The 15,807-nt window shown below is 27.4% G+C and overlaps 2 protein-coding genes across 6 annotated transcripts in view; one reads left to right on the top strand and one right to left on the bottom strand.

Annotated features, from left to right (window-relative positions):
- Window positions 1-6,097, top strand: part of LOC107438845 (histone-lysine N-methyltransferase SMYD3) — an 83,220-nt gene extending 77,123 nt beyond the window's left edge. Inside the window, exons 10-12 of one of the 3 annotated variants that reach the window (XM_043046431.3) lie at window positions 1,886-2,063; window positions 3,471-3,579; window positions 3,878-6,097. In XM_043046431.3, coding sequence (XP_042902365.2) covers window positions 1,886-2,063; window positions 3,471-3,579; window positions 3,878-4,012 — 422 coding nt within the window. In that variant the 3' untranslated portion in view covers window positions 4,013-6,097. The remainder of the gene's footprint in view (window positions 1-1,885; window positions 2,064-3,470; window positions 3,580-3,877) is intronic. The other 2 variants (XM_087158040.1, XM_043046438.3) reach the window with 2 other exon arrangements.
- Window positions 6,098-11,853: 5,756 nt separating this feature from the next.
- The window catches only part of LOC107438841 (fibroblast growth factor receptor 4), a 49,641-nt gene continuing 45,687 nt past the window's right edge, over window positions 11,854-15,807 (bottom strand). For all 3 annotated transcript variants that reach the window (XM_043046450.3, XM_043046449.3, XM_043046443.3), the window contains exon 22: window positions 11,854-13,790. In XM_043046450.3, the coding sequence (XP_042902384.2) occupies window positions 13,704-13,790 (87 nt within the window). In that variant the 3' untranslated portion in view covers window positions 11,854-13,703. The remainder of the gene's footprint in view (window positions 13,791-15,807) is intronic.

Raw genomic sequence — 15,807 nt, 5'->3', positions numbered from 1 at the left:
TAGGAACTGCTCTGGAATATGCTAAAATCGCGATTTTTAATCAGACGATTTTAATATCAATCATCGATTTTCGTATTTAACTGATTTAAAACTAACGTGTTGCGATTTTTTTTACGCTATTTTAAAATCGTACTAGCAATTCCTATTCACTCAATGTAAAAATTCAATATCGCGATCTGTATTCTCACGAGTTTAAAATCCAACGTCGCGATTCGTATTCACGCATTTTTAAATCAAATATTGCGATTCGTTATCACGCAGTTGTAATGGAAAATTTTACAGCGGCCTAGGCCTATAGGCCCATTCGCCGAATACAATAGAACATCAATTTTTTTATTTGACAATTGTAATATCAGATCTCGTTTTTCGTATTTGTACGCTATTTAAAAATGACTCATTGCGATTCGTATTCACGTGATCTAAAAATTATGCATCGTGATTCTTATTTACGCGATTTAAAAATTCAATATCGCTATTTGTATTTTCGCGTTTTTAAAATCCAACAGCGCGATTCTTATTTACGTGATTTTAAAACTCAAAATCAGGATTCATATTCACGCGATTTTAAAATTCAACCACACGATTCATATTCACGCGATTTTAAAATCCAAAATCGCGATTCATATTCACGCTATTTTAAAATCCAATATCGTGATTCATATTCACACGATTTTGAAATCCAATATCGTGATTCATATTTACACGATTTTGAAATCCAATATCGTGATTCATATTCACGCGATTTTAAAATCCAATGCCGCGATTCATATTCATGCGATTTTAAAACCCAATATCGCAATTCATATACACGCAATTTTAAAATCCAGTATCACGATTCTAGAAAGAAGTAGAATTAGGTTTTTTCTTGAATTAGTTACTGTAAAGATGTGATATATTTTTCTACAGTTGTTGCATTTAAACAATTACTAAGTGCATTCATAATTACATTTTATGACAGTATATTTAGCTATATAAATTAAAAGAACATAGTCAACTAACTGATCTTGTGAATGCAAGAAAGTACAATTTACTAGTCAATTTACTAGCCAATTATCTAAAAAGTTTACTTTTATACTTAATAAAAGATGCAAGTCATTTTAGAAAGAAAAGTATATTTATATGTGTCTTTTTAAATTGTTTATAATAGTTTTTATGTATTTCTGTTTTGATATAAAAATGTACATATGCTAATTTTTGGCTATTAAGTGCTCCCTAAAAGTTTCTTGAAAAATTCCTACCTAAAATATTTCAAAATTTCACTGCACCTCCTGAATTCTGTCAAAGAGTGGGGTTTTTTTGTGTTATTTACATTTTCTTAAACTCTCATTATTTAATTACTGAATTTCTCTTTTAATTATTGAAATCTGTAGACCTTCCATTGTAACTGAATAGTTATATATTTTGAGATGAAATTTGAGCTGAAAATAAAATGGATATTTTCCCTTTTGAATTACCAAAACTAAATAGATATTTCTTTTTAGAAAGGTTCTTATAATCAATCATATGCAGGTTTTTTAAAATCCTAGCAATAGTGAATGTATTGTATGAGTACTCCTAGTATGCTATTAATGGTTTTATGGATCCTGAAAATTATCTTTATATTGTTATCAAACTGATTAATAGTCATTTTAGCTGAGATAAACTGAGTCAAAAAATAATTTTAGCTGAGACAAACTGAGCCAAAAAGAGATTTTAACTGAGACGAAATGCAATTTCTGGTGAGACAATTTGATATTTTGCGAGTAACACCCCTGTGTTTGCAATGTTTATTTTAGAACTCTAATAAGTATGGTAAACTTATTAAATGAATTTATTGAATATGGTAAACTTATTATATATATTTATTGAATATGAATTGTTAATAATTACTATGAAATTGCTGTAGAAGATCCAGAGCTTATTAATGATGCTTGTAGCAGATTGTTGGAAGAGGAGAATGAAGTTCTTGGAGATACAAACATTTATAAGATTAGAACCCTAGAAATAGCATTTGATACTTGTATAAAACTACAAGCATGGGACAAAGCTATTACTTTGGCTTCTTGTTTGGAAGAACCATTAAGGTAAAATAATGTTAAGCTTTTTGTTATGTTTGGCTTTTAGAGTACCTCCGTAAGTTGTTTGCATTGTTTTTGTGGACAACAATTGGTTAACTTGTAAAATGGTATAAGTTATAATTTATTTTATCCTTTCTTGTATCATGTTATAATTATATGTATCACATTGTTCATGTATTTCTTATAACATGTAACCAATCAAAATGAAGATAAATGTAATTGATGTTTTTTAACTTTATTTTGAAATTTTTATTTATTAACTATCCCATATAACTTAAGAGAAGAGATTAATTTCAGAATGAATTACTATCTGTAACATAAATTTAATATTAAACTGTTTAGTTTGATAAAACTATACATATATATTTTGTTAATAATGTATAATATTTATTCATTATAAATAATTTTTAGAATTCGAATAATTTATTGATTATGAAAAATATGCATACATAGAAACATATTCAATTAAAAAATACTTAAATTAATTTTAAAACTTAAAACTAGTTATGTTACGCTCACAAACCCATTCGTTACAAAAGTCTTTCGTAAATTTCCCATATGGTCAACTCACCAAGTTTAGGTGAGCTTTTAACACAATTTAGTGAAATTTTAGTAGATAACATACTAGGATAGAAAATTTCTGGGGGAAAAAGTACATTTTTCTGGTCAACTTACAATATAGGCAGGCAATGAAACTAAAAAAGTTATTGCTTCATTTTATTATTTGTTCAACTCTGCAAATTTCACTATTATGTCACTTTTTGATCACCCCTGGTGAAATATTGTTTTTAAGTAACAAGCTGCTAAAGTGACAGATTTTTTAAACAGGTTTCATTCACAAATAAATAAATTGATGAAACAAAATAAGCAAATATATATTTCTCAATAATTCATTGTAAAAAAAATTTATCTCATTTTGTCATGTTAGGGAAGATGTTTAATGATGGTATTCAAAACACCTTTAATAAACATTATTGATGTTATCTTTCCTGTGTAAAGTAATGCTTATTCTACTTTGTGAATCCTGAGCTTGAATCCTAATTACAAAAAAAGGTGGTCCTTTAGCTGGTTACCAGACAAAAAATTCCTGCTCTAAAATAATTACCAAGTTTGTATCTTAAAATGAATTCATTTTCAGCAATTGTAAAAAATATATACTATTTCAAACTTGCAATTATTTTTTAAATTATCAATTTCATTTATTTATTTGAATTAAACATAAAGTCTCAGAAAGAAATATCTTGGGAACTGTTGACTCATTGATAACATATTGCTGATATAATTAAGGCTGGCAATTTTTGTCAAGCTTCATTGGGTGTGCGGCTGACACTAAAAAGCCCGGTATACCAACCAGGCTTTTTATTTTGATTTGGTAATCATAATTCACTAAGAAGCCCGTATTTTTAACTTTAGGTTATACTTTGGGACTCATCATCCTAGTTTAGGAATTTTCTTATTCAAATATGGAAAAATTTTACACTTTAAAGAATTTTCTAATGTAGCTGTAACTAAACTATCTGAAGTAAGTGTCCTTTTTATTACAGTTCAATTTTATTAAAATTGTGATTTCTGTAATGTTTCTAACATATTAAAACTGTACTAAGTATCTTTACATTATAATTTTTCAAAATTGTTTAAATCATACTTGCACTTTTAAGTGTTCAATTCTCATTCTGAAAATAAATTTATATTTTTCAATATTTGATGAATAATTATTTTAAGTTTTCTCTTTTGTATAACTTAGTCTTTTTATGTTGATATAATTAATTTTGCTGAGGTGGATTGTAAGAATTGTGGGTAAATAGTAATTTAATTTTTAGGCAGAAAATGTATTCAAAATTACTCATGGAGAACATCATCCACTGACTAAAGAACTCGAAAGCATTTTACATGATGCAAAGCTTTCATCTGTGTTTATTGATTCCAAAAAAGAATTGAAATGCATTAAACTCTAAATATTATAAACTGTAAATACTTTTTATACATCATTTATGTAAATCATTGTATTCCGTCATCTAAATTAAGAGTGTCGATAATTTTACCATTGTATGTTTTATATATTAATTATTTATGTCATCTCTGGGATATTCCATTAAACACTTTTTAAGAAGGAGATATTTTAATATTGGTTCCTAAAATTCTGAAACTTTAGTTTTTTGCTCTAAAGATATTGTAACAAATATATTTTGATTTCTTGCTATTGTTTTCCAAGGTTCCTTATAATTTAATGTATTATATTTTGTAATACTACTTTAAGTAGAAAGAACTGTTTAATAATAAAAGAATCATATTTAGATTAAAATTACTACAGTCTCAGTAAAATTGATTCATTGTTCTATCATAATACAGTACATGGAACCAGAATGTGCTGCAATTTTGTTCAAGTTGTTGATTGGACCACATTTTTGTTCAAGTTGAAAGCCTATGGAGTTTCAATAGAGGCATTTTGATGGTATCCCATACCCCAGTACTTAACACTGTTTTGTGAAGCTCTGAGGAAAATAAAAAAGCCATCGTTTGGGTGCCTTACACTTGAAGCAATGCAATGATTTTAAGCTACATATATAATCTTATGATGAAAAATTATCTGGGCTTTAGAACTGACAGATAATTTGAATATTTTAAAAGTTATTAAACTTTTTTAAAAATTGCTAATTTGGTGACATTTTTCCACCTAGATGAAAAATTATCAAAACCACTGCCTTATTTTCAGTGTTTGCAAATTTTTATGAGCCCAGGTAATGCAACATTAGAGTATGTTTTTAAATATTCAAAAATTAGACCCCAAATGCTTTTCATTTTACAAAACTATGACTTTTCTCCATATTGACGTTTTGCGCCATTTGCAAAATAAGCGTAAACAGCGCTGGCTTTAAATAGGCTAAACTTGACCTAACAGTCATGAGTAACAGTTGCAAACACTCAGCAGTTATAAAAATAGCATATTAATCGCAGAAAAGCATCATTTCATAATACGTGGAGCCTTTGAGAAACAGCCTAATAATTATAGTTTTTTAAACTGTTTTTCATTTATAAAAAGTGAATAAAACTTAAGTTGTAAGAAATTTATTTCAAAAATGTTATGTAATAGAAAATTGATTGGCAAAATTGCCATAAAGGGCTCTGAAATCTTAAAATATAATTAGCTTCCTATATTTTTTACGCACATATATTTTATGGTTTTATTGTTCCATTAGAAAAATACTTACATGGACACGCATGTGGAGTGTGTCATATTCCAAATTTCAAGAAGGCTTGTGAAATATACAAGCTAGTGGTAACTGAGTACCTCTTCTGTTCGTTAAAGTCTAATAGAGACTTAGATAAGGATTTCCCAATTTTTTTTTTTTTTTTTTTTTTTTTTTGTGTTAATTGCATTCTATGAATCTTCCGCTTTGGTATGAAGATTAAATATTGTGCTAATGATTCAACTTGTTGCCTTATTAAAATTGCAGAAAATAGGAATGATGATATAGTTTAACATGGCATGAAATTTGTAAGTGTGTAGCACGATTAAATTCCGCTCTTAGGATACTATTTTGTACCATTTTTAAAAACTTCAGTTCCTATAATTCATTTTAATCCACTTTTCATATGCCTTCCAATTTAAAACCTTCATTCTACCCAGTTAAAAATGAAATCTATTTATGAAATGGAGAAGTTGCATCTTTACTTATATAAGATTGCGAAAGGTAATTTTATATGTTTAAAATGCTAATTGCTTTTAAGTAATTAGCTATCATCTTTTTATGTAAGTGTTAACATGGATATTTTAAGCTAGGCATTTTTAATCTATTATTGCCCACTGTTCTCTTTTAGGTACAGGTATAAATCATAGAAGTTATTATTATTATTGACAAAAAAAATAAACTTTCATTATTCTAAGAACTCTTTTAAATGTTATGAATTATGTTGATTGAATAAATTTTTTTTCTGAATATTAATCTACAGTAGTGTTTTGCAATGTTCAGAAGAAATTTTTTCATGTTGTATTATTTTTTATTAATTGATTTGTGTTCAATAAACATAATTGTACAAATGTTTTTGACTTTTTCATGTGAAACAAAATGTTTTTTGGCAGGATATTGAATCGTTTTCAAGTTGATTTTATAATGTTTACCTTTCTTATACAAAATATCCTGAGAGGTACAAAGCCTAAATGCCTTAATTGCTTATTGTAGCATTATTTTTATTTTTTTACTTAAATAATTTTTTTAAAAATATGAGATTGTGTCAATTTGATGCTACTCACTTCTTAAATAATTTATTAAAGAATCTAATTATAAATTTGGTAACTACTCATAAACATCTGCTGTAAAATTTTAAGTGTAATGAAAATGGATATTGTGAAAGAAAACTATGCTGTCAAACCTTGCTATCTAAAAATTTTGAGTGATCAATGTTGTTTATGTTTTTTTTTTAACATATGATTCATAGAAACATCTAGTAAAAAAATTTTTATAAATTTTACTTACTTGTAGTTTTATTGAAATCTACATAAATTATGCAATCAAAACTGCATTTTTAGAATTCAGAACTTTCAAAAATGTTTTAGATCACATTATTTACACATGATGTTAAACATAATTAGGTATAATTGCTAACACTAATATATAAAACTGATATTTTATGGATTTAATATATATCAAATATATGTACGCTCGTTGGCTGAGTGGTAGCGCTTTGCACTGTCGTGCTACAGGTCCCTGGTTCGATCCTCGGGCCGGGCAAGGTTGACTCAAACTTTCATCCCTTCCGTGGGTCGATAAATGAGTACCAAGCATGCTTGGGAACTAAACACTGGGGGTTCCACGTTTGGCTGACCACCTGATCGGAACCTCTGCTCTTGCACCCCAGAGCCCAAGGTCAAGAAAACTGAGATGGGCACAGTAGGCCTTGGCCCTCTATGAGCTGTCGCACCACTGAGTTTAGTTTTAATATATGTCAAAAAACTTTCTCTTCTTTAAAAATTCTTAATATTGTGCCAAAAAAATTTAATTTACAATATCTGTGCTTTAATTAACTGTTAAATGTGCTAGCTAAACAATTGTGCAAAACTTTTAAGTCTTTGTGAAGTGGTAACTTTTTTTCTAAATATTTTGCATAAATGTTGTGTGCTAACAATATATCTTCTGCATAAAATTCAAACATGCATAATTTTATTAACCTCTTTGGTTTAAAAATACTGTCATCAACTCTCTCAATAGTTAAAAGGTATTAGAGCTTCAAAAACTGTTTAAATCAACTTGTAGCAGGACCAACTAAAGTGATAACACATATTCCCAATGGTGTGTAGAATAGAACTGTTATGTTTAACATTTAGGCCACAATTGAAATTCAATTTAGAACAAGCAGGTCTTTTTTTGATCTGTACAGTTGAAAAAAGCATGAAAGAAACCAGCAAAATATTTTTCTAAATTATATGAATTTTGTTACATTTAAATACTTTCACTAATCTAGTATGAATGGACTGTGATCATTCTATAGTTTGTTGAATTTTATTGTCAATTTATTAAATGTCTTAGCAATTTAAATGTACAGTAATAAATAATATTTGAAAAATAAATATGTGTATTAATAAGAGCATTCTATACTCTTTATCATAAAAAATCTTGTTCACTTGAATTTTAAATGCTCCAATTTTGATATGAAGTCTTATTGGCACAATTTATTTCATTGATTTTAATGATAAAGAAATATCAAACGTATTAGGTGTAAAGGGATTTTGATATAAGTTAATGTCTGGGCACAAAAACTTTCAAAATTAATAAATAATTTTTGAGACTATAGTTGGTCATAAAAATCACTTATCAGAATTCTGTTGTCTAAATAAGTGCATTAAACTTTTTTTTTTTATTGAACTATAATTTCTGCAACTATGACATTAACTTTACCAGTAAAGTAAAACATTCCTGCAACAGCCCTGTCAGGCACCATTGTGCACTGACCACCTTTACTCCCTAGACAAGCTTATATACTTCAGTCAGAAGGGTGGGCTTCAAACCGTTACCAGGGATAGAACCCCAACATTTCAGAATGCAGTTACTTATACAGTGGTGCCATTTCTCTCTAATCAGATGTTTATTCTTTTTTTAAAACCTTTCCATCTTCAAAAATCAGAACTGCACGCTAAGGCAAACATTCCAATTTTAAAAAGCAATGCAGCTCTTGTCTTTATAAAGAGAAAATAGAATTGTTAACTAAGTTTAAAATATCAATGTGTTATTAATTGAATAATTCATTTTTTTTTAAATTCATGCACAGAATGTTTGAATTTTATAATTCGAAGACCCTATTATCTTTTATCAAAACCAGTCATAAAATTATGCAATTTTATGGATTACTCTTCAAAGAAAAAACTAGTTGTTATATCATATTGTAAACCTATTATGCTAGTTTTAAATCTTAGATCCTCAAGTCTCAAACCAAACAATTTTGACTTTGAATGATGGATTCTAAGAGCTATCTTTAAAACAGTTATTCAACATACTATCTTGTTATTTCAGAAAGAAGTTGAAAAATATATTGTGGAAAATATTTGGTGGTATCTAAAACTAAACTACTACTCTAATAAGTGTGATGCTAACCTCTCCAACCTAATTTACATTTTTCTGAACTCTTCCACAAGATAAATTTTAATAGACTGGCTTTGGCTGTAGACAATTTAAGCCGAACTTTTAAATCTTCATTTTAATTTGTAAACAACATTTTTTTAAGCATAAATTTTTGCTTATTTGCCACTATTTACATTTACATATTTTTACAATTTTAGCCACGTGACAGAATTTTGAGTATGATACTGAGTCCATCTATTATTGGTTCTAGCTCAAAAATTCTCTTATGTTTTGTTATAATTGTTGTATTTAAGTAAATGTTGGGTAGTTTTCAATGGGTCTGATAAGTTTGAAATTTATTATAATTCTTATTTTTAATCATTAAATGAATACTCATTATATATTTATTAAAATCTATAGTTTTTATTGTATAAATAAGTGGAAGACGGCTCATCATAAGTAAAGAATAATGTGTATTCGCCCTAGCATGTACTTTCATCTATTTTAATTGAAAAATTCTGATTTTAAATTTTCATAAAAATGTTCACATTTTAAGAATAAGCTAAAGCACATTTTTTTCCAATTGGAGACTTTTTAATTGATTTTGCCTAGCATTTCTATCTTAGTTTTTAAAACATCTTCCCCAACCTTAATCTTCATCCAGTGCACTGTTCAAAACCTTATCATCGGTGATTCCTCCTTTTACTCAAACTAATTCCAAAATGTAACTCTTTTTAAAAGTGAGGAAAATTTAAAAGTTAGAACACTAGAAAAATTCGCTTTAAGAAGACAACCATTTTATTACAGAGAAAAATTCTCTTGTCTATTGTATTTACAATTGCTGGACCTCATTTAACAAATCCTGGTTCAACAAGGAAATTTTGTACATAGTTGGTTTCTCGTTCTAATGTTGAATTAACGTTTCTAAATAAGCTTTAGACATAATTGTTATTAATAATAAAGTAGCTCAATTCTCTTATGAAATTCTTTTGTCTTCTTCTGATAAAGCACATCCTAGTACCCAATGGCCACTATTTACTGAAACGTTATCACCCACAGTATAGGTTTCTTTCAGATTCAGTAAATGTTTTTTTTTTTAAATATTTTAGAAACATGGTCATTATATGAGACTGCCTTTCACATTTGAACTCGTTTTGACTTACAATTTGACTTACAATAAAATTTTATTAAGGAAAAATATTTCCTAAAATTAAGAGTCAAAAAAAAAATAATTGACTAAAAGAGGTCTATATTAGAGTCGTGTATATGCTTATGATAACACACATTTAGTTTCATTAACTTTTACATACTTTAAAACAACTTAGAAATTAATGAAAAACTCTCATCCTTGTTTACAATTTGTAACTTTATTCAACATGTTTACAAATTATTTTACTTTAATAAAAAGTCAAGACATAAAATATATACAAAACAAATGTTTAGAAAATTCTTTTCTAATTATGAAATCCCGAAAAAAGACAATAACTGGAATAAAAATTTTTATTGACCTTTTTAAAAATGTATTTTTGCGATTATAAAATATTTTGAAGAAAAAAATATGGAAATTAAAAATACTTATAAGAATAGATGCACTCATTTTATAAACAGCTAATCATTTAATGCTAATAAAATATAATATGTATTGGCTGCTATTTCAGTATCTTAACAATACAAGAGGCACATTAATGTATAACATTATTAGAACACTTAACAGGCAAATTTAAATTCACAACTTTGATTTGAAACATAAAAAATATTTTCAGTTACTTGAAGCACCAATAATCAGCTTTAACACACAACATACGTACTTTAAACATATCTATAAAATAATTATTATTCATTTCAATAATATAATATTGCAGTTGAATTAGACTGCAGCCGACTACAAAAATCTTCCCACAAATAAAACATAACTGTTTGCTAAATATACAAATTATTACCTAATAAACCTAAATTTCAAAAAAATAAAATCAAGAATGTTAACAGAAAAAAATAAAATTATATAGATTTTCAAAAACTTGTTTTTGACTTCAAATATTTGTAAGCAATTTAATACTTTTCATATAGTATTTAAAGACAGAATAATGAAATGATTTTAAGAAATATTACTGAGTTGCGATGACTCAGTGGCTAAAAGCTCTCATTGCATAGGATGAGACTAGCCAAATTATTTTAAACTATTATTTGTTATTTAAACCAATTTCAAATTATATGCTTGCTTCTGTAAATTCCAGTTTTTATGATTAAACATTTCAATGAAATAGGGGAACACAAACAAAATATGAAATTCACGAATGATTTAAAACAGTAAAATTCCAAAATTATAAATAATAAATGCAACAATGAAAGGTATTAAAAAATTGCTGAACTTAAAGCAGCCATAACGCAAATAGAAGTAAAATTAGCAATGTATTAACAATTTCCTAATTATAATAAGAAATCATAATCACTTATAGACACAAATTCACAGTAATGTAAATATGAATTAAATTGCCTCTTTTTTCTTTAAAACGCATAAAATCAAACATTTAATAATATAACAAATAAATATTGCTATCTTTGGCTCCTAGCCTTCTTCTATATATGTATTCTGACACAAAAATATATGTTACAGATTACGAAAAAAAAAATTATTTTTTTTGGCATAAATACAAAAACCAAACATTTAAATACAATTTCTAGCATATTTTTTCTGACATTTATTGAAAAACAAGACATGAAACTAATTAGTCATAAAATAAAGATACAGTTGAATCTCGTAAACATGCTTAACCTGAATTTGTTTTAATATGAACTAGTATTCAAAATTGTACGCAGATACAATGTTTTTAAACACTTATACAATGAATACACTTAATGTAAAATATCTTTCTAGGGGAACTTAGCTTTAAATGTGATCAGAAAATTTATATTCACTCAGATAATAAAATTCAGTAAGAAAATTAATAATTCTATTAAGTATTTCTGAAAAATATTCCCTTTGTTAGAGTAATAATACCAAACAATGTGCAAATGGTTTTTGGAACCAATTTGTTGGAAAGGCTGAACCAACATTCTTATCTAACAGGATAAGTTCTTTTGGTGCTTTTAATATGAATAGTCTTCTTTAGCCAGTGTTAGGATAATTTCATGTAAATGTTTTCTCAAAAAACTTCCATATCCTTGGATAAATATGTCATCAGAATTCTTCACACATGGGTTATTCAGAGAAATCTCTAGTACTAATTCACACATTTCTTTAAAAAAAAATATGAAATTTTTTATCTTCATATGAATTTTATAAATGAATAATGTGGTTTGGCAGTCAGCATTTATTTGTGTAAAATGAACAACACATTTTTTTTTAACTTTTTGATTTTAAATCCAATTTTTCCTTTTCAAGTTATAAATGATTTAAAATTGTGATAAAAATACTTTTTTTTTTATTGACATAAAATATAAATTATTCTACATACTTGAAAAAGTTATTTCCATTTTAAAACTATGTTATATATTGTCAATATCAAATTTTTGTGTATTAAACAATTTTTATGAAAAAAAAAGCATCTAAATTTATAAAGTGGACTGCTTTAATCATGAAAAATTTTTATGTATCCCTACAAGTTGACATTAATGAGATTCAACTGTATTTATTTAAAACAACTATTGAAGTAGAAAAATTATAAAATTAGCATAATTTGATAACTTTATAATTCTCTGGTACTAACACAAAGACAAATGGCACCAAAATACAATATTTTAAAGTTATAGAATTAAAACTTTAAAAAAAGAAATATAAAGTGTTAGAATTGCAATCATATTATTACTATAATTTTTAATTATATTGCACATTAGAAATATCTGAATTTCCTAATTCAGATTTATTATAACACCACAAATATTAAACATCATCAGGTACATAAATGTCATTATCTTTGGTTCATGCGGAAAGTTTCCAGCTATCACATATATACAATTAACACACTTTTGAATTGATCAGTACAGTGTCTGCTCATTTATATGAGCTAGTTTAATTTGATCAAATAACCTGTCACAAAAATATCATGATTCTACAAAGTAGAAATGCTCCTGTCAGCTTGTGAAATCATAATATTTTATCACATAAATTATTTTCATTCAAACCATAACATCACCTCAGATGGCTCTTTTTTCAGAAATAAGATGCAAATATTTGATCATATAATATAAATATGTTTTGATTACCTCAAATAACATTTCTATTTTAGTTTGATCAAATAACTTTAACACATGCTTAAACAGGCTACAAAAATGTTACCATGATTCAAGGAGCTAACAAAGTCAAGAAAAAAGAATGTCCAATGAACCATTGTTAGATTTCTTATCACAAATTTATATTTCTTCTAACAATAACATACACTTACCAGGTGGTTTATCTTAAAACAAATAAAAAGATGCAAATATTTGATCAAGTAACACATACAAATGTTATTTCTATTCTAATTTGATCAAATAAGTTTAACTTACACTTAAATCTATCACAAAAAAGTTCTAATGATTCAATATGCTAACAATGTCAATATTAGCTTGTCCGATCATCATAATTTTTTATAACAAAATAATGATTGTTTGGAGAAAAAAAACATAAACTCACAGAGTGGCTTGTCTTTCACAAAAAAAGATGCAAATATTATACACATAAATACACTACATTTATTCAAATAACATAGTCTTTCATGAAGCTACTCATACATCTTATAAAAAAAAATCAAAGCTGCTAGAAAAATTAAAAAGTATAAATTACAACAAACACATTATAAAAATTTAGATTCTGTAGCATGAGATTCTGCAAAATGAGATATTTTTCAGATTTAATAGTTAATAACTAAACTAATGATTTATAATACAATGAAGAAGCTAAAAACTTACAATGGTTGTTTACCTTATATTGGTTTTACAAATGACTTTTGTCTGTGCAGTATAATTTGTTATTTATATTCCTAATTATAAAAATGACACACAACTATATTTACACAGACATGTTGCTTTCAACCTAGTAAATGTTCAGAAAATAACTGTTAATCCTGAGATCTTTAAATGTGCACAAATACTGACAAAACAAATACAGTTCCATTCAAACGTTATTTGAATCTGAATCACTATCAGAATCTGTTGATATGCTGGTAGATTCTTCATATTCATAATCCAAACAAAGATATTCCTATAATAAAAAGCATAATCAACAAATGAGCATGGCAAAAAATATAGGCAATCAGTCAAGTGCTGTAAAAAAAAAAACTATATACAGTAGTGGCCAAAAGTGTGGACATTTTTTGAAAGTTTCATGTTTTTCAACTTTGTGTGCTTGTAGAATATATTAATTTTCACTTAAATACAAACGTTTATGCATCAAATTGAAGGTAATTTAATGTATTTAATAATAAATACAGTATTACAATATCTGTATTACAAAAAAAGTTATGCAACTAAGAGTAAGATCTATCTCAGATTTGCCTTTTTTTTAAAGTGATACTTACACAATCAATACTTAGTAGGATAACCCTTATTTTTTAAGACAGCTTCACAGCGTCTTTTCATCGAACGAATGAGTGTTTGGAGTTCATCTTTCGTAATCACATGGTGCCAAGAATCAATTATAGCTTCAATAAGTTGTCTTTTATTGGATGGACGTTTTTTTCGTACAAGAATTTTCAAACGTCGCCACAAATTTTCAATTGGATTGAGATCAGTGCTGTTTCCTGGCCATGGTAATATATCTATGCCTTTATTTTGAAACCATGCTTTGCATACTTTTGCTGTGTGGCATGGATCTGAATCCTGCTGAAAAATAAATGATGCATTGTTGGGGAAGAGATCCCTGATGGAAGGTATCAATTTTGGTTTCAGGACAGTTTCGATGTATTTTTTGGCATTTAGGATGCCAAATCAGGCCGGAAAAAATGCACAAGTGCTACTGCCGATAGAAAAATTAAACGGCTATGCCTTCAAGATAGAAAAATTTCATCAGATGCCATTAGATGTGAAATGAATGCAGAGGGTATTGCAGTAAGTTCAAGAACAATAAAAAGGTTATCAAGATTTGGACTACAAGCTAGAATTCCAAGGAAAAAACCATATTTAAATCAAAAGCAACGCGAAAAATGAGTTAAGTGGGCAAAAGAACACATTAAATTAAATGGTCAGAAAATCAATGGAAGCAAGTAATCTGGAGTGATGAGAGTAAAATATCGCTCTTTGGTAGTGATGGTAGAAAATATTTGAGACGTAGAGTAGGTGAAGCACTTCATCCTGATTGCATTCAACTACAAAAAACCCAACAAATGTCATGATTTGGTCATGTATGTCTGCAGATAGTGTGGGCCGAATTCAGGTGATTGATGGCATCCTGAATGCCAACAAATACATCGAAACTGTCCTGAAACCAAAATTGATACCTTCCATCAGGGATCTCTTCCCCAACAACGCATCATTTATTTTTCAGCAGGATTCAGATCCATGCCACACAGCAAAAGTATGCAAAGTATGGTTTCAAAATAAAGGCAGAGATATATTACCATGTCCAGGAAACAGCCCTGATCTCAATCCAATTAAAATTTGTGGCGACGTTTGAAAATTCTCGTATGAAAAAAACCTCCATCCAATAAAAGACAACTTATTGAAGCTATAATTGGTTCTTGGCACTATGTGATTACGAAAGATGAACTCCAAACACTCATTCGCTCGATGAAAAGACGCTGTGACGCTGTCTTAAATAAGGGTTATCCTACTAAGTATTGATTGTGTAAGTATTACTTTAAAAAAATGCAAATCTAAGATAGATCTTACTATTAGTTGCATAACCTTTTTTTGTAATACAGATATTGTAATATTGTATTTATTATTAAATTTTACATTAAATTACCTTCAATTTGATATATAAACGTTTGTATTTAAGTGAAAATTAACATTCTACAAACACACAAAGTTGAAAAACGTGAAACTTTCAAAAAATGTCCACACTTTTGGCCACCACTGTATGTATGTATATATATATATATATATGTATTTCAAAATCAAATCTATGTCTTACTACTAAAAATATAGTCTTTTTTTTTAGTTTATTACTAATAAAATTTTCCATAGAGATTTTTTGTTTTTCCTTCTCCTTCTACAATCATTATCAAAAAGTTTTTATTCTTAATAACATCTATCGTGGTCTCTCATAAGATCACTTACAA

Source organism: Parasteatoda tepidariorum, chromosome 1 (genome assembly GCF_982258835.1).
Source record: "Parasteatoda tepidariorum strain Cologne lab strain chromosome 1, Ptep-v5.0, whole genome shotgun sequence".
Lineage (NCBI taxonomy): Eukaryota > Metazoa > Arthropoda > Arachnida > Araneae > Theridiidae > Parasteatoda > Parasteatoda tepidariorum.
The sequence above is the reverse complement of the archived record's forward strand: the minus strand, read 5'-3'. Positions and strand labels throughout refer to the sequence as shown.